The sequence below is a fragment of the Acipenser ruthenus genome, chromosome 1 (genome assembly GCF_902713425.1).
Source record: "Acipenser ruthenus chromosome 1, fAciRut3.2 maternal haplotype, whole genome shotgun sequence".
NCBI lineage: Eukaryota > Metazoa > Chordata > Actinopteri > Acipenseriformes > Acipenseridae > Acipenser > Acipenser ruthenus.
The window spans coordinates 114,746,065-114,770,955 of record NC_081189.1 but is presented as its reverse complement, the minus strand read 5'-3'; the positions used below and the strand labels follow the sequence as shown (position 1 = coordinate 114,770,955).

The 24,891-nt window shown below is 37.4% G+C and overlaps 1 protein-coding gene across 6 annotated transcripts in view; it reads left to right on the top strand.

Annotated features, from left to right (window-relative positions):
- The window catches only part of LOC117421205 (C-terminal-binding protein 1), a 173,980-nt gene that overhangs the window by 57,461 nt on the left and 91,628 nt on the right, over positions 1–24,891 (top strand). Inside the window, exon 1 of one of the 6 annotated variants that reach the window (XM_034035300.3) lies at positions 7,566–7,667. The exons of 4 other annotated variants lie outside the window; for them this stretch is intronic. Coding sequence is in view for 1 of the 2 variants with exons in the window: in XM_034035304.3 (XP_033891195.1) it covers positions 7,661–7,667 (7 nt within the window). In the remaining variant the exon portion in view is untranslated. Of the gene's footprint in view, positions 1–7,565; positions 7,668–24,891 lie in introns of those variants that run through there. One more of the 6 variants, XM_034035304.3, reaches the window with a different exon arrangement.

Sequence of the window (24,891 nt, the reverse complement as noted above, 5' to 3'; positions counted from 1 at the left end):
CCGCAAACCGGTTAATCTGCGATAATCGAGAGTTTGACTGTAGTTGGATTTCATTTGCACAACAAATCAAAAATGTATGGAAGACAAATGTCTGATCTAGAAGTCATTCTAATGTCTTCCTTTTGAAATACACCAGCATTGAATGTTTCATAGTTACGGAGGATGTTTTAGAATGTTAGTCTGACATTATGTGATTTGTGTTAAATCGCATCTTGATGGATTTGACATTGTTGCATAAGTAAATTCTGGCTAATCACCTCACTCTTTAGAATTTCAAATGTTGCACATTATAAAAGACCTGTCACCTTTTTATAAATATTGATACTTATCTTGCAAGTGATTTTTTTCTTCTGTTGTATGTGGTGTGTGTACAGACTTTAAGAGTGGGACCATTTTCCACAGCCATAATGAGTAAATCAGTGAAGGAAGCGTTAACCCCCTCACGAGAGCAGAGTGCTTGATGAATTTCCAACACGGGGAGAGGGGAAGGAAGCTTTAATCCCCTCACGAGAGCGGAGTGCTTGATGAATTTCCAACACAGGGGTAATGTGTGGTTAAAGCGAGGCTGTGTGGTCCAGTGGTTAAAGAAACGGGCTTGTAACCAGGAGGTCCCCGGTTCAAATCCCACCTCGGCCACTGACTCATTGTGTGACCCTGAGCAAGTCACTTAACCTCCTTGTGCTCCGTCTTTCGGGTGAGATGTAGTTGTAAGTGACTCTGCAGCTGATGCATAGTTCACAGACCCTAGACTCTATAAGTCGCCTTGGATAAAGGTGTCTGCTAAATAAACAAATAATAATAATAATAATAATAATAAAGCTTAGATAGCCCTGTGCTGGCTACAATGTATGATTCGAAGTGCAGTGTTTAGATCTACCCCAAGAGCCTTGTGTATAAAATAATTGATGCAGCAGCAGGTGAATTTCCAGGTGCAGTGCTTTTAAGTGAGATGTATAATATTTCTACGACTGCAGATGCTGAGATTATTGGATTTAGCACATGTTTTGGCGTTAGATGCTCATTGTTCTGTGTGTTTCAGAGCAAAGAATCTAAAATGCACTGAAACTGAAGGGAAGAAGTAGGCCTAGGAAGGGAAAGAAAAGTATTGGAACTAAAATGAAACCTTTAGCAGAACTGCATCATCTCAAAGTATTTCAAACAAATAAGTACAACAAACTCTCGCTAATCATAATTGACCTATCATCTGTGCGATCATATGAAATGCATACTGATACATTAGCAGCTGTAGAAACCGAACTTCAGTATCATAATCCTGTGATAAGCGTGTAAAACATCTACAGCAACTACTGAATTTTATTGAGTGCGATATTAGAGAAAAGCGAAGACTGGACAAAGACTTTTAGTGTGGGACAGGAAAAATTCTGAAAGTAAACAAAAACCTTAACGAATTGTGCGTAACATTGAAATGAATAGATAATGGAGAAACATACAAGCAGTAACGGTAATGCTGTATATTACAGAAGGGCATCATTCTCAGTACAAAACAGCTTTATACATAGCATGCAAGGATTGTAAACTCTGAGTAAGGGCTGGTATAAAACACAGAACATTTATGCATACAGTATGGCCCCATTCTTTTTTTCTCCAGTGTTGTTTTATGGACTAGTGGCTGTCGCAGCAAGACAGAGTGGGTATTTAATTTATTTTTACTGTTCCGCCATTTATTAAGTTTGAAGTTACAGTAGTTGCTGCCAGAAGTGCTTTGCTTTAGCCCGTTTATCACAGAATGCCAGATTTGCTTGTAAATAATCAAATCTTATGCATGGACACATCCATATTGCCTGTTTATCATCAGATTAGTCTTTAATAAAAACCTATGCTTTGTGATCTGTATTGTATTAATATAGTGAACTGCTTTATTGATTTGCCTTTTGTGCCACGGGGGCCGAATTTGTCTTTATTCTTTGTTACCTGTCAACGCTTACTAGGTTTACTGAATTCACTTCAGTTTTGCCTTGTGGTGGGTAGTGTGTCTTAAATGATTGCTGTTGCGTACCACTTGCATAACCATCTATCCTTTTTTACTGTATTTAAATTGATGTTGCAGGGCTCTTAATCTCATCTGTACAGTAGTTGCATTAATTTGTAACACATATATATGTGTGTGTGTGTGTGTGCATGCATGCATGTATGTATGTGTGTGTAGTTATAATATACATGGGTTCCTAGTTTTTAACATCAAAAAAACAAAATGTTTGTTTAAAGTGAAAAGGCTTGAAGAAGTTCTAAGACGGGACACCACATCTGATAATGATCTTGTGTCACTGGCTACTCCTCACACTGCCCCATGAAAGCCCGTCATTATATTCTGATTGCAGGAGCCATGCAGAGGTGGTCTACTGAATTTCAATAGTCCGCTGAATTCAGGGTTTCCAGAACCAACCCCAAACTACTCCATTGCAAAAAAAAACACGTCAGTGAGTGCGAGGGTAGAGTATAGTACTGTACAGAGCCTGCAGTTGTGTGCGCTGTGCTGCATGTTTCTGAGTGCTGACACTAGAAAGAATTGGTTAAGGATCTCACAGGAAATATCAGTAACTACCTAATTTTCCCGCTCACTGTGTAGCTGCATCAACAACACTGAAAGCATCATAAACCTCTCTCTTCAACAGCCAGTGTTCATGACACTGCAAGGCTGTTTCATGTATCCCCAATTGCCTATACGTAACTTAATCAGTGAAATGTGTTTTAGAGTGCTGTATCTTTCTTTAAGAGATTACTGCAGTACAACTGTTACATGACCCGGTTTATTATTATTATTATTATTATTATTATTATTATTATTATTATTATTATTATTATTATTATTAGTAATAGTAGTAGTAGTCGTAGTAGTAGTAGTATTCAAACCTGTTCAGATTAGTATCCTGGATTTAGCAGGGTGAAAATTAGGTGTACTCCAGAACAATGAAACTGGTGGCTCACTGGAACTGAGGCATTGCTCTGGAGTGTATTTCAATATTGTCAGAACCCTGGCACAGTATTTAAAGGCGCAGTGCCCCATACTGGTTACAAAAAAAAACAAAAACAAAAAAAAAAACATTGAATCCATACAGTTGAGTTTTTACTGGAGCAATCTAGGTAAAGTACCTTGCTCAAGGGTACAGCAGCAGTGTCCCCCACCTGGGATTGAACCCACGACCCTCCGGTCAAGTCCAGAGCCCTAACCACTACTCCACACTGCTGCCCCTGTTAGAGATGTTAGTTTTCTCAAAGTCCCATTCTTTTGATCTTTAAAGGTATTTAGACCGTCCACCCTTTTAGATTAATTGTAGACCCCTATGTTTTGTTTTAAAACAATTAGTCAGCACAAAATAAAATATATCCGTGTAAAATTTAACATCTAATCCGGAAGCACAGCAGCTTTACTTTAAGAGGATTTTAGACTGGGACTTTCAGGCCTTGTGACATACTTGTATAATCGAAAGAGCATCAAGAATCTAACTTTCTCCTTCCTACAGTTCTGTACAGTACCTGTCACTTGTAGTCAATCTGAAGCAAACCGACATGCTGCAATTGTATGTGACAACAGACGAGACCTTTAGACTGCCATGTGTTAATTGACTTCAAAAGAAATCAAACTGCTAAATATCTACAGTCATTCATTTATAATCCACCATTGTTAAATTCCCAGTGCCCTAATCTGGATTCCAGTGGTAGTAGTAGTGGATCTGGCCTAGTCGCCACCTTCCCCATTCTGCAACATCCCGACATTGTGGGCTACTGCATCATTGTACATTTGAACAGATTTTCAAATGGAAAATAAATGTAGGCCGAAAATAAGTCTTGCTGGACTGAACTGATTTTTTAGTTATTTTTTTTTTTAACCTCAATTACTAGTTTGATCTGAAGTAAAAGCAATCATTATTTAATCCTGCACTAAATATTCTCAATTAAAACATGTAGGCTTTGTGTGGCAGAGCTGGAGTCGAGTCCAATTCAATCCCAGATCCAAAGTCAGAATAATATTCAAAAGTACACATTCATATATACTGTAAGTTACTGCTTTCTTCTTAAATACAGTAAGCAAAAAATCATAGTTTTAAAGCAAACAGTAAAATCATAAAAAGCTCCTGCTACTACTTTCTATCATGCTGATAAACTCATTTAATGATGATTACATTCCTTAGCATTTTAATGAATAAACAAAGCTGTTAATTGCAACTTACCAGGCGTAGCATTAAACATTAAAAAAAAAAAAGCGATTATAAATACTAGATTTAATAAATATGAATCTTCTCTTCAAATTTCTTATTGTATTAAGCTTATGAAGTACGGCTCCTCAATGGTTATTAGTATTATTATTATTGCAGTACAGTAAACTGTATGAAGATCAACACACAGTATTGCTGCTGGAACAGATGGAGAAATATTGTTATTATTTATTTCTTAGCAGACGCCCTTATCCAGGGCGACCTTACAATTGTTACAAGCTATCACATTATTTTCACATGGTATTACATTAATTTTTACACATTATTTTTACATACAATTACCCATTTATACAGTTGGAGCAATCTAGGTAAAGTACCTTGCTCAAGGGTACAGCAGCAGTGTCCCCCACCAGGGATTGAACCCACAACCCTCCGGTCAAGAGTCCAGAGCCCTAACCACTACTCCACACTGCTGCCAGGTACACTGCACTGAAGAACCCCCAACAGGGCCACACATGTCTGCAGTTACTGTGCTCTGATTTTTGAAATGCTGTGAATGTAGAAGCCTTTTGGCGACTTTCATGCGGTTTGATTGGCTCTTGTAATGCGTAGATTTGCATATCCTGATTACCTGTGTGTGTGTGTGTGTGTGTGTGTGTGTGTGTGTGTGTGTGTGTATATATATATATATATATATATATATATATATAATAATAGATGGGCTTCAGTGAGTTTTACAGGAAAATAATTCCATTAATCAGTCCCTAGAAAAATAGATCCAACTATTGCCCCTGTGACGCTGCTTATGGTCAGCATTTTTTTCTGTTTACAAACTTCCTCAAATTACGTCATCACACTGATCTTCCTTCCTCTCTTCACACAACAACGCAAAATGGCGGACATCAGAAAATGAATTATAAAATATACTACAAAAAAAAGATGCTGCAAACACTAAAATCGTTATAAAAACTTCGCTTTCAGTGTTTTCTGACTTCTTAAAATTCAAATAAATCCAACTTGACGATGTAAATATGACGTTCACAAACTCAATGGACTGAATTCTGTGCCGTAGTGAGAAAGTCAGATGGACAGTTCTATGCCAACAAAAACTTTAATAACTATACGCTATGGACGTCAAAAATATTACTTTCTTCACTGATTCATAAAGCAAATAGGTCTTCCCTCTGGGGTCATAGTTTCCTTGAATGCACCTCCTCTCATCCATAATATATATATATATATATATATATATATATATATATATATATATATATATATATATATATATATATAATGATGTAGGCCTAATAAATTAAATGAAGTCATACAAACAGCCCCACCCAACTTCCTTAATTGCATGTATTAATGGTTGGTTCCCTATTGAGGTTTTGCCACTGGCTACAGTCTGGCCGTCCTGTCCAGGTCGTTCATCTTGGACAAACTTGATGTCATTCTTTTGGTCCCCTGGGGCCAGTTAGTAGCAGGCCTAATGCCAAATTCAAGTGGATCCCATGGGCAGCGTATAGGAAAATCAACTGGCCTAAAACACCAGACCTGTAAACTGATCTTCTCTATGCCCATGTGTTTATTTGCCCACTTGTATGCATCATGAAGTATAAGTCACTGAAATGGCTATCTGTGGGTTCTACTGCATTTCTATAACGTTGCTCTGTTAAGAGTTCAAAACAAACACAAAGGATACAATATTTGGTCACTAGATGGCAATGTGTGCAATGCCACAATCCCATTATAAGTGAAAAATAATACAGTTTTAAAAAGAGAAAGTGATTAAATCAGGGATTTAGTAGCTTCTAAAATAGTCAAATACAATACAATTAATCAGAAAAATGACTTGAAATAGGGTTAGTTGAAGTAAAGTAAGATCATTTTAAGACTTAAAAATAAAGAAAAGAGATTGAAGCTAACGTTTGTCACTGACTAGAGTTTGTCACTGACGAGAACGGATACCAAAATAGGAGAGCTAAAGAATCGGTGTTGCTTATTCTATTTCACCTGAGCAAATATTTAGCACAAGGAAGGCATCCATGGAAATAAGACAGGGCACGCCTCTTGAGTGGAGAGAATTATTTTATATTCCTGATCAAATAACATGTAATCTCATCCTCCATTAGTGGGTGGAAAAGTAGACATTGCACAAACAAATGAGCCATGTAATGATGACTTGTTTTTACAGAATTAGCATTTAGCATACAGGAGCTTACAAAAACAAATTATATATATATATATATATATATATATATATATATATATATATATATATATATATAGTGACCCTTTTATGTTCACACTGCAGTGGTAAATATAATAATACTGCTGCTGCTGTTTGTATGAGGATCAGAAATATTGTCAAGGTTACCAAGTTGTAAGTGTAAGTGAAGAATTTTAGTATCAGGCAGGGAATTTCATTACCTAGCTTAAAAAACATAAAATAAATAAATAAAAAAGTACTGCAATTCTGCTTTGTTGAATAACTGATACATTTGGCCAAGCTACTCGGTTTTAACAGCTGTTACTTCTTTTTAAAAGTTGCATCCAATGAATGCACTTCTGGCAGGCTTACCAGAAATGTGTACGTATGCTTCAGAAAAATAATTGTTTTCATTGTGCCCAGAGCTCCATATAGGAGGCATTGAAACAATTTGATTAGTGTTCTTTGGTGTTGATATGGCTTGGTATTCTGGTTGGTGTCCAGGTGTGTGTTCTGTACATTCTTCTGTAGCCATGGAGCTGCTTTGCAACATGGCCCTGCCCTACAATACAAAGTTCAGAAAATGCATCGCCACAGTTTTTTTTTTTTTTCCCTCAAAGGTCTCTTGTGGGCTTAGGGTGTAACAGTCCCAATTAAAAAATGAACTACAAGTTCCTGTATGGGTTCAACAACAAGAACAAACTAATAGTGAAGACAGGGCAGCAGTTAAGGAAATGCCCCACTGATTTAAGACATTGAAGTTCTTTATTTAGTTAAAAAAAGAGAGAATTGCCTTTATGACCAGAAAGAAATGAAGAAAAAGACCTAAAGACTAGACTAGCTCACTCAAGAGAACAAGGGCTTACAGTTGCTGAAAGAACACAAGCCCAAAATGATGTCATTTATTCTTAGTTCTCTTTTCTGACAGTCTTTGTCCAAAAGCTTTCATCACAATTCCCTTTATTCCCTTTATTCCTGCCCCATACCGTCCCATCCCTTCTTCTCTCTCTCTCTCTCTCTCTCTCTCTCTCTCTCTCTCTCTCTCTCTCTCTCCCCTTCTCAGTGAGGTTTTTGTTTCTTTTTGTGTCCCCTCCCCCGCCATCCTCTCTCTGTTGACTGAGTAATGAGCTATGATATGGTTGGCTACCATCCAAAGGCAGCCTCCCTTGATTGGCGGGCTCATAGCTCTCGTATGCTGTGATTGGTCTCAGGCCCCACTGCTGCATATTTTCCTGGAGCACTAGCATATTCTTGGTTTGAAAAACCGAAGGTGGGGATGCAAGGTTTGTGATCTTTTTTTGTGTGCGTGTGGCTCCTTTTATTTCCCTCTCTGTTTTTTCATTGTTGTTTATTGAAATGTGAAGCAGCAGGTTGTGGAAGGTGTCTGCTGACTGAGGTTCCTGTACTGAGGGTAGATTAGATTTTATTGCTGGAAGGACTTTGGGTGGGGTAGCCACGGATCTCATGCTGGGCAAGCTTTTGCTGTGTGGGTTGTAAAGAGGATGAAAGGGGCTGGCTTGTATTTTTAATAAGCTCACACAGGCTTTCTCTTTTTCTTTTTTTTCTACTGTGCTAGCCTCCTTTTGGTCTTGCTCACAGTTTCAAGTTCAAAAGCAGAGACTGAGGATGCATGGGGAGATGATCTGTATTGCTTTAGATTTATATTGCTTTAAATAGGAATGTAATTTAACAGATGCACAGCATGTGACAATTCAAGGCTATTGCTCTGCACAATTTTTTTTTTTTTAATTTGTTTTTTATATATATATATATATATATATATATATATATATATATATATATATATATATATATATATATATAAAGCTACTGGGGCAAATTTATAAACACATAATTAGATTTGTTTTACTTTCGTTACCCTATGTAGGACAGTGATATTCTAATATCCAAACCATAGAAATTAAATTGAATTTTGTGTTGTGGAAAAAAAAGAGGAATTGAAATTCTGCAAGTTGCTTTAGTTTTCATGCACTGTATTATCAGTTGTTTTTCACCTTATCTGTTTTCCAGAATAGCTGTTAAGATTTATTAGATAGGGCTCAAAACATATGGCAGCACTGCAGTCGTTTCAAAACAGTTTTTGTTGCTGCTTTGTAATTTTATTATTATACAAAGTGATCTTTCAGTAGCGTGTGTAATTGTGAGAGGGGATTGTGTAATTGAGGAGACGTTTGTGAAACCTGTGAAACTATGTGATTCACAGTAGTTATGATATCTGACACAGCACTGCTATTAAAACAAACATTTATTTATTTATTTATTTATTTATTTATTTATTTATTTGTTAATTGGAAAAATGGAAAACATGCCTCGTTTTGAGTGATTTTTTATTTATTTTTTGGTTTCAATAAATATTTGTACCAATTTTAGGGAAAAGGTGACTTTTTAAAATCTTAGTTAGCAGTAATACTGTAATTTACCAAAAAAAAAAAAAAAAGATGTGTACAATACCTACACAGGCAACCTGGGTACTGTTACACACTCAAGTGTGTGCTTGGAAGGAGTTAACTTATGCTTGAATATGCTAAATGACACCTTTATTTACCAGCTGGTAATGTTGACTATCTTTATTATTCAAGTAAATCTTTAAAACGCGGAACTGTGGGAGCTGAGGATAGAGATTAGTGCAATCACACTTTCTTTCGAACGCAGAGGCTTGTCAAGTGACGTGAATTCCCCGCTCACTAGCCATTGCAGTTTTGTCTCTATACTCTCCCCCCAAATCATGGCAGTCACTTGGACTGAGTGACTAAGCTTTAAAAAAAAAAAAACAGCAGGTTTGAACCCCTGTCAAGCATAGCTGAAAAGTGTGCTGCTGAAAACGTGTCTTTCCTGACCAGTATTAAATATTTAGCTGATATTAAATACTGTACTCAGGGGAGTCATACCCTTTTTAAACAGGTTAGACTTGACTGAGATCTGCCTGAAGCCTTGAAAATCTGGCCTTTACAGTGGTGGCCTGTAATTTGAGCTTGGAAATTGTTGTAATTCGAAGCCCCACATGGTAGTGGTGCAAGGACAAATATTTTTATTTTAAAAAGGGAAATGCATCAGAAGCATATTTGCTGTTTTGAGTACTGATTTTCACGTGTTTCTACCGTGCAGGTGCAAACTTGTAATGCCTCCCCTCCTATTGATTTGAATGGAAGTTTATTTAATTAGCGTGTGAGATCCATAACACATGATAGCGCTATAATGAGTGTTCTCCTGCAGGAGAGAGATAACCCCTGTATAGCACATCCTGTCTCTTGTAATGTAGTGTTTCAGGATGTGCAAAAGAATACATGTTACTGTCTAATATGTAACTACAGTATATTAGAATAGCTTTTATTCAATCGGGATTGCCCATGTTCACAGTGCAATATCCAGCAGTAAAATAATTACCGATTTTGGTCTTTGTCCAAAGAATAATAATAATAATAATAATAATAATAATAATAATAATAATAATAATAATAATAATAATAATATGTCTTCATTTGCAAAAATCTGATTTAACCCTTTAAAGATGAGCCTTTTTTTTGACCCTTTGGCAGCTTTCCATCTTAAACCAAATGTATTAATAAATTCAAATTTCTTCTTTGACTTTACTTTTTTTTACTGTAGTAAACAACCACAGGCTGTTCGATACAGTCACCCTTGGTTAACTCGACTGGTGGATAACTCGACACCTTCGCTTAATTCGACAGACAGTCTTGGTCCTGAATTCTCAATATAAAATATATGCATCCTGCCTCTTCATTTTTTAATTCGACACCACGCTTTACTCGTAACTCGACACGTATTACCAGTACCAATGGGATAAAACCTATTATAAAGACTAGTGGATACCTCGACACTGTCGTTTCACTTGACTCAACTCTGAATGGAAATTCACTCCTTCGCAACTACCAAGTACAGTATCAGTGCACTGCACAATGAGTGAGAAGCAAAAAATGAGTTCTCGTTCAATTGACTTTAAAGCTCAGGTTATTCGGGATAACAAGCTTGTCAGCAGAACTTTCAAAGCGTGTGTTTCAGCATGCGAAACAATCGACAATGCTTGATTTCTGTGTTCACCAAGTTAATTCTGTGTAATGTACATTTGTTAACTTTCGTTATTTAAGTTGTCAAATTAGACAGTACAAGCCAATACCTAAAACAATTTTGTGGTTGGATTATTTTCGTAAAAATAATGCTGTAGTTATTTTATTAATTATTATTTCAATCGAACTATACGAGTTGTACCGAGTTTGTACAGTACTGTATACTGTAATTGATTCATTCACTGCAGTTCTTTCAACTGTTTTCATAAGTACATTTAACTAAAATAAACTTGTAAATACTGTAATACTGTAAACGTGTGTGTTACTTATACTCATGTTAATGCCATGGCTGATGTGCACCTTGGATAAGACAACACTAAATGGCACCCCTGTGAGGTGTCGAGTTAACCGAGGTTGACTGTGTGTGTGTGTGGGTCTATATATATTGTAGCGTTCCCCATCGGCTGACCCCACAGAGACACTCCGGACCACATTGTTCAGGTACAAAGAAGTATTTATTGCCTTTTAAATGTTTACGCTGTACCGGTCCACTCGAACAGTGTACCCGAAAGTTACAATTAGCTCAACTCTGCCCATGCTATATAATCATTCCCTTATCCCTCCCACACGAGAGTCAACCTCCTATCATAACCCCAAATTAAACCTGCGAAAAACACCCATGGTACTCCCACTTGTCAATCAAGACCCCCATAACATGCTATAGGCAGTCCCCAACACATTGGTGTGTGCCTATGTAGAACCACCCTGGGAGCAGGCAGATCCCTAATCCTGTTTCCCCTTTACCCCACTGGGGGTGACAGCACGTTACTATATATATATAGTGTATATGTGTGTTGCTGCCAGCTTCAACATAACTGAGGTTGTTTTGATATTTGTGTTCACATGTAGTTTAGCTTTTTACTGTTTATATAAGCTATGGCCCAGAAAAAGTTCTGTTACTGTCAAAGTATGGTCTGTTTCCAGTAGTGGTGTGTCTAAAGTATGATGATTTTAAAAAATTAAAAAAAACAACCACCACAAACAGGTAGGTGAGTATGCACACCAAATTAGTATTTAAGTATAAAAAGAACAGCGCTATCTTTTATTTCCACTTTTACATAGTATTATAATAATAATACTAAGAAGAAAAATGGAAGATTTTAGATCTGTTGTTGTTCCATGAAACAATAACTTTGATTCACAACCATTCTGCTCATTTTAAACAAGCATGCATGTAGGTTTGACCTTATGAACACCCTCACTCGATTTCTTTATTTTTTTTTTTTATTTTTTTTTTTTATTTAGACTGACCAATTTATTATTTTTATTTATTTTTTCCCCCCCATTTGGAATGTCCAATTACACAGCACAGATGTTCTGAGGGCGTGTGAGCATCCTCCGATCTCACAAGCCTAAAGCTAGAATCACTTTTATGGCGAGCAATCCAGAGCAGAGGAGGGCGAGCTACCGATCCCGGGGGAACAGAGATCAGCCCTGCCTCTTATCCACTCTGAATGTGATCGGTGTCTGGCCAGTAGGGTTCAGTGTTGTGCAATGGGGAGAATGAGTCCCTGCCGGTTTCCCATCCCCCACCCCGGGAGCGTCAGAGCCAATGTGACTCCCCACTTCGGAGTCCCCATCAAAGTTTGGATTGGATGAGCCACTGTAATGGTTCTGGGCCTGGTAGAGACCTCAGTGTTTTCACAGTCTGCATGCGAGAACCGGAAACAGGAAGCCCTGCATGAACTCCTGTACAAGCAGTGATTAAAAGCACAGGCACCTGGCTTCCCCTGTCAGACAAAAAACCAAACAACACAGCTGTCTACATCTGTGTAGCATGACAGGGCTGTCAGAAGCACTTTTTCTGGTCTATATCTGTGCTCCAGACTTCAGCAGTGATGTGCAGCTTTCATGTATGTCTGCTATGAATAGTTAAAGTAACCTAGACAGTACTGTCTACTGTCAGAATCTTCTCTAGAGCTTCACTGTTTGTTAGGAATTCAGTACCATGCATTCCTTTTGTTACCAGCAACATCTTGCATAACTTTCCCCAGGTAATCTGCATTCATCATGTTTGCCATCTTAAGAAATAAAGTGTTTTTTTTGGTAAATCCGTTTTTGTTGCCTAGGACAGAACACTATTAAAGTTACTCAAACTCAAGTGCGTGGCTAAATTTGGTCAAAATAACTATTAACAGTTTCAAGTGTCTGTGTGTGTCAATGCGAGCAGGGTTACAGATTAGGGGTAGCATGGAAAATGTAGCTAGACAACTGGTTGAATGTAGACAGTCGGCAACTACTTGCATGTCACATGATTGTAAAATATTAACATATAAATGACAGTTTAATAAACTGCATTAACATTTAAAAATAATTTTTAAAAAATGTAAATAATTTTAAAATATAGCGCACAAACAGCAGTCTTATAAAACATGCTTTATATATATATATATATATATATATTACACACACACACAGTGCTGTGAAAAAGTATTTGCTCCCCTGTCTGATTTTCTGCATTTTTGCACATTTTTCACATTGTATTTGGTCCGATTTTTTGGGGGGTTGTAGTAGTATATAGAGGGAGTCTGAGAGAAAATGTAATTTGTTTTGTGTGCAAGGTAATCAAACATGCAATCTTCAGGTGTGAAAAAGTTATTGCCCCCCCCCCCCCCCCCCCCCCCCCCCCCCCCCCCCCCCCCCAGTTAACTCAACCCAATTAAAGGGATAATTAGGGTCAGCTGTTTGAGTACTTTGGTTAACAACCAGGCCTGATTTGGGTCAGCCCTGCCCAATATAAATCTGACTAACTTTGGCACTTACCATCAAAGTGAAGTTGTCAGCACACAGGTTCTAGAGGCACATCGTGCCACGAACAAATGAAATTCCTGAAGACCTCCGGAAAAAAGTTGATGCCTATCAGTCTGGAAAGGGTTACAAAGCCATTTCTAAGGCTCTGGGGCTCCATCGAACCACAGTCAGAGCCATATTGTCCAAATGGAGACAGCAGTTGTCCAAGTGGAGTTGAAGCAGTTCTGCATGGAGGAGTGGGCCAAAATTCCTCCACGGCGCTGTGAGAGAAAATGTAATTTGTTTGGTGTGCAAGATAATCAAACATGCAATCTTCTGGTGTGAAAAAGTTATTGCCCCCCCCCCCCCACCCCCCCAGTTAACTCAACCCATTTAAAGGGATAATTAGGGTCAGCTGTAGTGAATCTTCACAGGAGTGGCCGTCCTGCCAAAATCTCTCCAAGAGCATGGCATAAAACACTCAAGGAAGTCACAAAGAACCTTAGAACAACATCCAGGGATCTGCAGGCCTCTCTCGCCTCAGCTAAGGTCAGTGTTCATGACTCCACCATCAGAAAGACACTGGGCAAAAATGGGATTCATACTAACGGTCAAGCATGATGGTGGTAGTGTCATGGTTTGGGGATGCTTTGCTGCATCAGGACCTGGACGCCTTGCCATCATTGAAGGAACCATAAATTCTGCTCTGTATCGGAGAATTCTACAGGAGAATGTCAGGCCATCCGTCCGTGAGATGAAGCTGAAGCGCAGCTGGGTCATGCAGCAAGACAATGATCCGAAACACACAAGCAAGTCTGCATCAGAATGGTTGAAGAACAAGAAATTTAAAGTTTTGGAATGGCCTAGTCAAAGTCCAGACCTAAACCCCATTGAGATGTTGTGGCAGGACCTGAAATGTGCAGTTCATGCTCGAAAACCCACAAATGTCACTGAGTTGAAGCAGTTCTGCATGGAGGAGTGGGCCAAAATTCCTTTACGGCACTGTGAGCGACTAATCAATAACTACAGGAAGCGTTTGGTTGCAGTTATTGCTGCTAAAGGTGGCGTAACCAGTTATTGAGTCTAAGGGGGCGATTACTTTTTAACACGGGGGCATTGGGTGTTGCATAACTTTGAAATATGTATCACATTTTTGTGTTATTTGTTCACATAGGGGCCCTTTTATCTAATATTAGGGTTTGGTTGAAGATCTGATAACATTCAGTGTCAGAAATATGCAAAAATGCAGAAAATCAGACAGGGGGCAAATACTTTTTCACGGCACTATATATATATATATATATATATATGCCGACTAGCCAACCTATTTGAATATTATTACCTCAACTATTTGTTGAGGATATTTTAAGGAAACACCTGCTGCTCAGAGTGACTAAAGCAGAGACTAAAGGTGATTTTAAATCAAGGCATTGGATTTCGTATTGGCCCATCAGTTGATTGGGGAGGGGGGAGACACGATCCAATGTTCTTTCACGATCCTGTGGTCTTTCTTTCTCTCGTCTTCGAAGCAGATTCTCTTAGCTTACAACGTTGCTTTAAAATTAAAAGGTGACTTATTTTCTTGACCACCTGTGGTTTCTTCCCAGGCACAATAGGGCCCCACTTGTTTAAAATCGAAATCCACTCTGCTCATAAAATAATGGCTTAATAAATTGACCCAAGCATTTTATAATGTGATTGAATTTACACTAGACAACTAAACTCGGAATGTTTTTTTTTTTTGTAGGGGTAGAGGATAAAGAAATGGTACTGTATGTGTACAGTAAGCTGATAAATTATCCTTTACAATTTTGCAACATAACTCTCAGAACTGTACTTGTGCTTGCTCGAAATGCGCATTCATGTGCTTGTATTTATGTATTTATTACTGTACCTGTTGCAGAAGTCTTGCACACTAAATCGACAGTTGATTAATATTGGATTTCCTGCCAGATGTAATGAATACAGATTGCCGATGATAACACTGTTTATTCAGTTTCTGTGTAATTAAGTGTTCATCCTCACAGTTAGGGTAATATCTGCAAAAACTTAACAGAGTGCCTCCTTTCTGCTGAGATCCTGTTTACTGTACAGTATTCCTTAAGTTTAACATTTCACAACTAAATTTGTGTTTCAAGTTAATTGGTATATCCTGGGGTGTTGACCAAGAACTTTTTTTTTTGCTGGCTCCTAATAAGTGCCATTAAGAGAGTATCCCGCAAAGTTACAAATGATGTTGTGGTTAACCTTAAACCCTTTTGGGTTGTCCAAGTTCATATTAATCAGGCTGCACTCCATTGAGATGAAGTGGCTTTGGGAATAGAGCGGATTGTATTTTTGTTTTTTTTTTGCTTGAAAATTGACGGACTGACTGACATTTCAGCGTGCGTCCGTCCTGTCGCTCAGCAGTGTCGTCTAGGACTAAAAGATCACAGTTGGATATTGAAAGTGTTTTTGGGTTATAATAAGGAATATATCAAAAACACTACAGAGTACCCTTTGAGGTGCTTATGACTGTATTCATAGGATATATAAACACTGCATGAAAAAGGTCTTTTTATTAAGTTTTCGCTATAGAGACTGTACATGTTTAAGCTTTTTTCATCACATTTGGTTCACAGCTGTAGTATCCTGAGGGGTGCACCCAGATTGCACCCATGAAGACAGTTCCATCTAGCCATACAGTGTAATCTCCTTGAGGAGTACCAGGAATGCATTTCAGTAGAGTACACAATGAATGAGTTACATTTTATGGACTCTGCAACCTTCTGGGAGGTCAGTCCTGCTGCTACAATGATGCAAATGCCACACTGAAGAATACTTACAGTACTGGACTTCTAAATTATACTAACTGACAACCTCCCCCGACCCCCTTTTTGCACTCAGCATATGGTTTAGGCCTGCCAACATAAACAAAATAGTGTATAATATGTACAGTGAAGTATTGTCGGCCCCCACAGGGATGAACTCCCTAAACTGAAGGTTAAGTAATTACACTGCTCAAATGGAAATAGTGGAAAGCTGTGGCTGTGATGTATTAGGTATGCTGTAATAGAGACTACATCTGGCTTACAGGTGGTGTTCACACTCTCCCTGCGGTGTGCCCTGACTGCAGTACACTACAGTATTCAGAGCTATACAGGAACAAGTTCACCTTTCTTTAAACCTATAATAGAATGCCAGATTTTGCTCGAAAGCAGTGGCTTCCTCTATTCTTATGGTTCCAGCATAGTCAAGGTTTTGAAGTTGTTTTTTGTGAAGAAACTAAAATGTATACAGTATGTATTTTGGTTACACCCAGTGAACAGTTCTTTCAGCACTGACTTTTAGAAAACTTGGCTTACTGCAGAACTCCAAAATGAAAATATGTTTTTAATGCTTTTAGTTCAGTGGTACATACATACATACATACTGTAGCGTGCACAGGGGAAGGCAGCAGCAGGGCTGGTAGGTGACGTAATCACACATGAAGACATGAGCCCGATATACGCTCCTTGCAAAGGAGCTGTCTCTTTTTGTACAGTGATATCGGCTCCATGCTTTAGTGCGCATGGTCCCTGGTTCGCGCCTGCCCTCTGCCTGTGTGTGGATTGCCTCGCCCTGTGTGATGCGCCTGCCTGTGTTAACCGATATCGCTACCATACATACATACATACATACATACATACATACATGCATAATATTACATGCTAAGTAAGGTCTGTTGAGGCTGCATGAAGAATCCTATGTACTGTATATGACCCATGTATGCTCAGATGCTTCCTAGCCTAGAGGTAAGCACCGTACATACTTTATGTTGCTTCTTTACCAAGATTTATGTATAGAGAGGGAATCTGAAGAATTCTACATACAAATTTTCCTCCTAAGCAACAGGGCTTGTCTGGATCCAATCTGCTAAAGTAGAGGGGTACCCCAGAGTGTACAGACTGGAACAGCAAGGAGCAATGCAAAGCATTTGTTGTACAATCTTGCAAGATCTTGTGAGTCTCTGGCCATAACTACCGTACTGATTCTTGGAGCAAGTCAAGAGAGCATTAGCCTAGCGGCTGTACTGTAGCGTCTCCTCCTCTGTCTGACACTTGTGAATCTTCATTTTAATATGACATGAGAATTCTGTATGTCTGTCTGACTAGTTTTTCATTTTCTTTCACAATTAAATTCAGATTCCCTTTGGTGTACTTGCTATCCACTAGTGTATTGGAAAGTGAACACCCACAGCCTTTACAAATGGATGTGGTTGCTATTAATTTCAGTCACTGTTGGTTCTACCTGTATGAGATAAAACAGACACTTCTGTACTGAATGAAATGTACTAAAACTGATATCAGTAATCTTTCCTTCGGTATCCATTTAACCGATGTCAGCAAGAGAACAGATAAAAAACAGAAATTTCGTTCAGCTACTGTATTCACTGCCTACAGAAGAAAATTTTTTTCCCCCAAAGCATTTCCTAGTGTGCGAGTAGTTATCACCTTTAGGGAATAGGTGGTAATGGGTTGCCATGGCAGTTGTTTTTTCATTTTCCTAAGTCAAGTCAGTGCAGCCTTGCTGCATCTGTTCTGTTATAATGACATTATTGAGAGTCAACTTGGTATTGGAATAATTAGTGATTTCTTTTTTTTTTTTTTTTTAAGTGGAAATATAAAAGGGTGATAAGGAGTTGATGATTTCTACCATATTCTTTAGCCATCACAAAGTCAATTTGAAAACGACATCCGTATTGAAAAACACTGATTGCATCATTTTCTGTGTTCTCATCACTGCATTATTATTATTTTTCTATACACAAAACAGTTTCTGTTTAATCATTTAAATAATAAAGGGCACAGGCTGCACCTCCCCACCCAAAAGAAGGTGTTGTGCAGGTGTGGCATTGTACAAACATAACAGAAAGACGTTCCCACACATCTGACTCAGATAGCTAGTGTTATAAAGTATCAGTGTGCCGGGTTTTATTGCAGTGCTTCTGTATGCATGCCTTTGACGGCACAGAGTGTTAGCTCAGTGGAGAGACTTGCGCAGGTCCGATTTTTACGACTGGATATATTTTAACATAGTAACATATTAATTATGTCTATTCCATTCGTGCCACCAATTGGAAGGGAGCTACACCTGTGCTTTCGCAAGGATGTACCAGTGTTGTGGCTGTCGAACACAAAAACATAATGACGGGTTTTACAAGCAATGTTCATATTACACCAGTTCTTGCCTCTCTGCATTGGTTGCAGGCCAAGAGCAGGATTGATCATAAAATGTTACTGTTAACTTATAAGGCTCTAAATGGTTTGGCCCCAAATTACATTTCTGAATTGTTAATGAGGTACATTCCCACTCATAACCTTCCCTCTGAATTTGGGTTTGTTAAGGATTCCAAAGGCTAAGCTTCGTTCTATGGGTGACAGGGCTTTTTGCTGTTATGCGCCTCTAGGCTTTGGAATAGTCTTCCACAGGTGATCAAGGATGCCAATACTGTTGATGCTTTTAAAAAACAACTAAAACCGCATCACTATATACAGGCATTGCATTAGGGTTAGGCTTATGCCACTGTGCAATACTCTAATTTCTAATCTTTTTTTATTTTTAACTATATATTGTGTACTTGTTGTTTTGTACTTTGTTTCGTTGTTTTTAATATTATTGTTTAAACTGTACAGTGCTTTGAGATACTTGCATTTAGGCGCTATAAAAAATAAAGATTATTATTATTTTCATTCACTATGATTCCAAACGAATTCCACACTTATGATTTACCTCTTGAACTATTATCCACGACAAGGAGACAATCTTGCAATCTTTAGTGCAGGAAATACCGGTACATTTACCTTCTAATACGTTATTTGGGAAAGGGTTACAGACGAGTATGCTGAAAGGACAGAAAACGGTTTTGGTGATTCAAATTCAGACCTGAGCCTGACCCGAAAATTACATTTTTTGATCCGCGCCCGAACCGCAAACCACAAAAAAGTTCACATTCCAACCCGAACCTGACCCGCTTTTGCGGGTCACCCGCAGGTACCCGACCCGATGCAGGACTCTAGCTCAATGTTGTTAACATAGTATAGTATTCATGGTTCCTATTGCTGGTGGGAAGGAGACAGGAAATATAATAATAATAATAATAATAATAATAGTACTGTACTTATATTAACTGTATCCCTTTCCATACAGAACATTTGTGGAGCAAAATGTTTAAGTAAATTAACAGGATACAAAAAGATATGTCTGCAGATACACTGCATATATTGGTTGAATCAATTGGTCTGCATTGATTGTGCATCAGTAGTTGCTTCTTATTGCTCTGTTTTTGTGTTTAGCAGGGCTAGAAGTTAGCTTTTTAAGGCAGTAGTGAGGGTTTGCTGCCTGCCTGGACAGCAGGTAGCAAAATGGCCCTATTCGATAGCGAATTATTCGACTAACAATTGTATATAGAAATTTTAAAAAATAAACACCTACCTACTGTTTTTAATAGACTGAATATCACAAACTATCACATAGTAGGCCTATATTTAAAATCAGAAAGTATTCATTGAAACCACCTTGTGCTCAACTAAGTGATGGAACTAATGCACTAATGCAATTCCTTGTCGAAATGTATTTTGTTTTATTGTTAAGTTATACAAGAATGCAACTATATCTGTCATCTAAGCATTTGATATGCCATCAGTACGGTTAACCAGGTTATGTTTCATCGGTGCAGATTAAGTGGTACGAAATTATCCTGTTGACTGAGATTTTGGTAACTAACAAATCATACACGCCTATAAAGACAGCAATTTTTTAAATATATATATATATATAGAGGTGAGACGATACATATCACAACACAAGCCACGATACGATTCATGTCACGATACTTATGAAAAACTCGGCTCTTCTTGACAGACTTGAAAATGTTTCAGATCTATACACAGATTCAGTTGAAAATCAATTCTATGTATTTACCACTAAGTAGTATAGCACTTGTTTGAGTTTAAAGACAAGGCAGTATGTTAGCTAGAGTTTCTGGGATATCAGATTTAACTTCATTAAGCAAATCTCCTTACCACATTTCTGAGAGAGGAAAAAAATACTAAACAATGTGTTTGATAAATATTAAAGTACAAAAAATGTTCATGGGTTTCTTTAGAAAAATCTAAATATCGAGTCTTTCAGCATTAAGTGATGTTATTTTTTTTAAATGTACAGTAGCGTTTTTGATTGCATCATACTTTAACTCAATAGTATTATTATTATTATGATTATTATTATGATTATTATTATTATTATTATACCATACATTTTATCACTAAGTATTTGTATTTTTCAAGTTAAGGTTGAGTATATAATTTTTATTTTGTATACTATTCTATACTGTGCTGTTTTTACATGTGGTTAGAAATCATTTAAATGAGATTTAAATTAATGGTAAAATTTGTATTAAATAAGTAATTTTCATCAGGTAACACATTTCTTTAAAGTAACATATTCAACCAAATCAAAGTTTAAGGATCATTCCACCAAATAAAAACATTATTAGGGCGCACTGAAAGGTGAGCAAATATAAAATAAAACTCGTAAGAAATGTAAAAATGCGATATGTTTTGTCATCTATAATAGCTTTTACAGGAAACATACGTTTTTTCCGCAAAAAAAGTCGAGTCAGATGCACTTAAATTCTTATAGCCTATCCTCCATCACAAATGACAGACTTTCCGTGTGTGTGTCTATATATATATATATATATATATATATATATATATATATACCAGCTTATGATAAGGAAACATTAAAAAGGAGAGCAATACATGAAAACTGGTAAAACGAAAACGAAAAAAAAAACATATAGCTATCTATTTACAGACACTGCTCGGTTCCTGGTTCCTCTCTGTCCCCAATAAACAAGGCAGTCTGTCTCCGCCTCCTCAACACTCCCATTGGCCAGAATCACAGCTGTCTCAACTTCCATTGGCCAGGCAGCGTTTCTGCAGCCTGTTCTGAAGCCTTTAGTACAGTATTCCCGGCTTGCCAGCAATGGAATAAAGAAAAAAAAACAAAAACATTCTTTCCTCTACTCCCGCTTAAATTCCGGAAGCGTCTGGCCGGCGCATTGCACAATGGGATATGTCTAGAATCAAGTGGTTTACGTTCAAACAACCAAGACCTGTTCTTTCATGATTTACAGTTTAATAAATGTGCCATATTCGCTATTCATTACAAGCTTGTATCGCGATACACAAAGGTGTATCGTATCGTGTTGTAAAGTATCGCGATGCATCGATACACGATGAATCGTCTCACCCCTAATATACATATAAAGTAACGTGTGCCACATTATCGTTGAGTCCTGCGTTGTGTGACCTTGTAAATTCTAAGGTTACAATCAGTCGAGCTGTTTTGAAAATGAAAGCTAATTCCAGCAGGGTACCACTACATTTCAGTGATTCATTCAACGTGTTATAATAACGGGTTTGTTCATAAATATGTCAGCTCGCACCCTGCCTTTTCACTGCATTTTTAAATGCTGTACAATTTTGAAGACAGTAACTAAGAAGTAATAATAGAATAAGGGATATCAACCAAGAAAAAAACAAAACACATGCTGGGTTTGTTTATTAAGCAGTGACATTTAGCTATGTGTGAAAGTTATAGTTTGTATAACATTGTTTGTTAAAGCGGACGTTTCACTAGTTAAACAGAAGCACACAAGGTAGTGATAATCTATGATAAAAAGAAAACAGATAGATAAATCAATGCACCTCAAGATTGTATTTTGCCTATTATTCAAAATGATAAAGCAAGGAAGCTGTTACTTGGATCATGGTAACGTTATAACTAGATATTTGCTCCTGTTTCTTTTTTTTTTTTTTTTTATAGTCAGAATTTTGATAAAGTAATAATTTTTATCTGCCTATTATGTGTTCCTTTTTAGTGTGGGTGAAACCAGGGTTAACATTATAACAAAACCAGAGCCGACATTCTCCATGACAGATTAAATTAGCTTTTTATAGACACTGAATAAACATAATATCCTGTTAGGTCATTGTCTGTTATCTTATAAAATTGTTATTTTTAACAGTTATTTAATTTTACTTTTGGTCTGTAAAATAAACTTCATACTTAGAAACTGTATCCATGTTGTTCTGGTGCTGTAGATATGTGTACTCACTGTTGAATACAATTTGCATTGTGTGCCTCACTCCTTTCTACATGGGGCGGTACAAACCTCTACAAATAGGGAAGCTCTATAAGTCATGGTTTCACGCTTATGAAAGATACTAATAATGTACGTGTTTAAAAAAAATAAATAAATAAATCATACCAGTAAATTGTGTACGTGTTCACTCAGGGTCCATCATATAAACTGCAGTGTAAGGTATCAGAAAAATGCTACTGCATAGAAACACAAGAGTTTTGGGCTGCAAAATGCTACCAAATATATGTTAACTTCAAGCCTTGTGTGTATATGTGTGCATGTGTTATAGCACCCATTCAATCTAATGTAAGAAATCATTCAGGCTTATTCATGACATAGATTGATGTTCTCGGCAAGGTAAATTGACAAGAAGGTTGAGTCTCTTCACGTCCTGATTAATTTTGTTGGCTTTAACCCTGGATGGAATGGAATTAATCTAATAGATGACAAGGTTTTAATAACTCAGGTTCTCATAACACTACAATTATTACATTAATATATGATATTCAATATATTATAATGATATGATATTCAAGGTGTGTACTGTACTTAACAGAGCTTGAACAGACTCAATACCTGCCTACTGTAATCAGATATAGTCGTGTGTCCTTCCTCTCAAGAAGCTCATAAGACAGGGAAGATTCGCTTTGATTCTGTTTGGTGTTATTGTCCAATAACAGTTTTTTATTTTAACACCTAGATCCTGCGATTCAGTGTAAAGAACCCTTTCAGTGGATACTGTACCTATGCAGGTAGTACATTTTGAGTAGAACACAACAGTCTCTTTTTTATGGTGCAGTGTAAAATTCTGTTCCAATAGCCGCAAATAGTAAACAATAGTAAACAGCAGTGTGGAGTAGTGGGCAGCAGTGTGGAGTAGTGGTTAGGGCTCTGGACTCCTGACCGGAGGGTTGTGGGTTCAATCCCAGGTGGGGGACACTGCTGCTGTACCCTTGAGCAAGGTACTTTACCTAGATTGCTCCAGTTAAAAACCCAGCTGTATAAATGGGTAATTGTATGTAAAAAGAATGTGTAAAAATAATCTAATTGTATGTAAAAATAATGTGATATCTTGTAACAATTGTAAGTCACCCTGGATAAGGGTGTCTGCTAAGAAATAAATAATAATAACCAATGCCTCCATTTTCAATTGTATACCAAGCCAGTAGTGTAACTATATGTTTAAGGTGGCTACACCATTTGTTTTTGTTTTACATTCTTAAGACTGCAAAGTAATCTCAATATTAGGCCTACTGTCAGGCATTTGAATCATTCTAATTACAAAAATAAATGAAAAATTATATATATAATTTGTCTATGTTGAGGAGAGAAGTGCCTGATTTGTATCCATTATCATAGTTTTAAGGGAAAAAGACCAAAACATATTGTTGTAATTTCCCTCTCTCCCATGTTGATTCTCTTTTACTGTGTCTGAGCTGGAACGCTTCCAATAAAATGGTCTGCTTTGCAGCATTCAAAAGAGATAGCAACTGACAGCAGTGTTCACTGTGGAGTTATTTATGCACTGATTCTGCAGTAATAAGTCTGCAGACATTGCTTCATACTATATTGTGTTCTATCAGCCCCCTCCCCCCGAGATGCTTTGTTTTTGTTCACACACGTCTAGTTTGTGATTAAACTGTACACATGGAACCTTTCCTGTTTTTGACCTTTTAAATAAGCTAGCCGTACTATACAGTACATGTCCTGATCTTGTAGGAATCTCTTGTATGAACCAATATAGAAATGCAGTGGTAAAAGCCATACAGTCTGTGATGTATCCCTACAGTACACTATGTGAATGGGGTCTGCTTTATGAGAGTACGCTGGCAGGGGAAGGAGAGTTGTTTGGCCTGACCTAGATAAGTACAGCCTTGTTTCCTTACTGTTTTTACAGTGTACAGTAGGGTACAGTAATTGTGAATTCCAACAGTGTATAATGAAACATTTTACCAGCAGCACAGGAAGGCAAATATGCATTTGTCTGTTAATGCTGTCATCAGTTTTAGATTGTTTAGCTGGATATTGATTTTGGTTTTATACCTCCTGTGAAGCACTTGAGATTTATTGAGCTGTTGACAGTTCACAATGTGCTGAAGTGCTTCTTTAAAAAGTAGCAGGATTCTGAAAAATATAGCGTTATGTCCCCACGTGCTGCTTCAACTGTTTAAATAATCATTTTTCTTTTCGTTGTTGACATCCTGACAACTTTTTACACTCATAACTTTAATGTCTGTTTCAAAGCTCTTTTCAAAATGGCCATTTTAGTGCATTGGGTTTGAGATCTGCAGGAAAAGCAAAAAAACAAAACAAAAAAAAACCATAACAAGTGCTCTGGCTTTTCTGTTCCGTACCACATCATGGATCGTTATTGCTGTGTTACCTGTTTGACAACGTGGGCAATAATCCTTACACTATCAGTGCAATAGAGCGGTCATTTTGAAGAGAGCTTTGAAGTAGACTTTAAAGTTATAAGTGTAAAAATTTGTCAGGATGTTA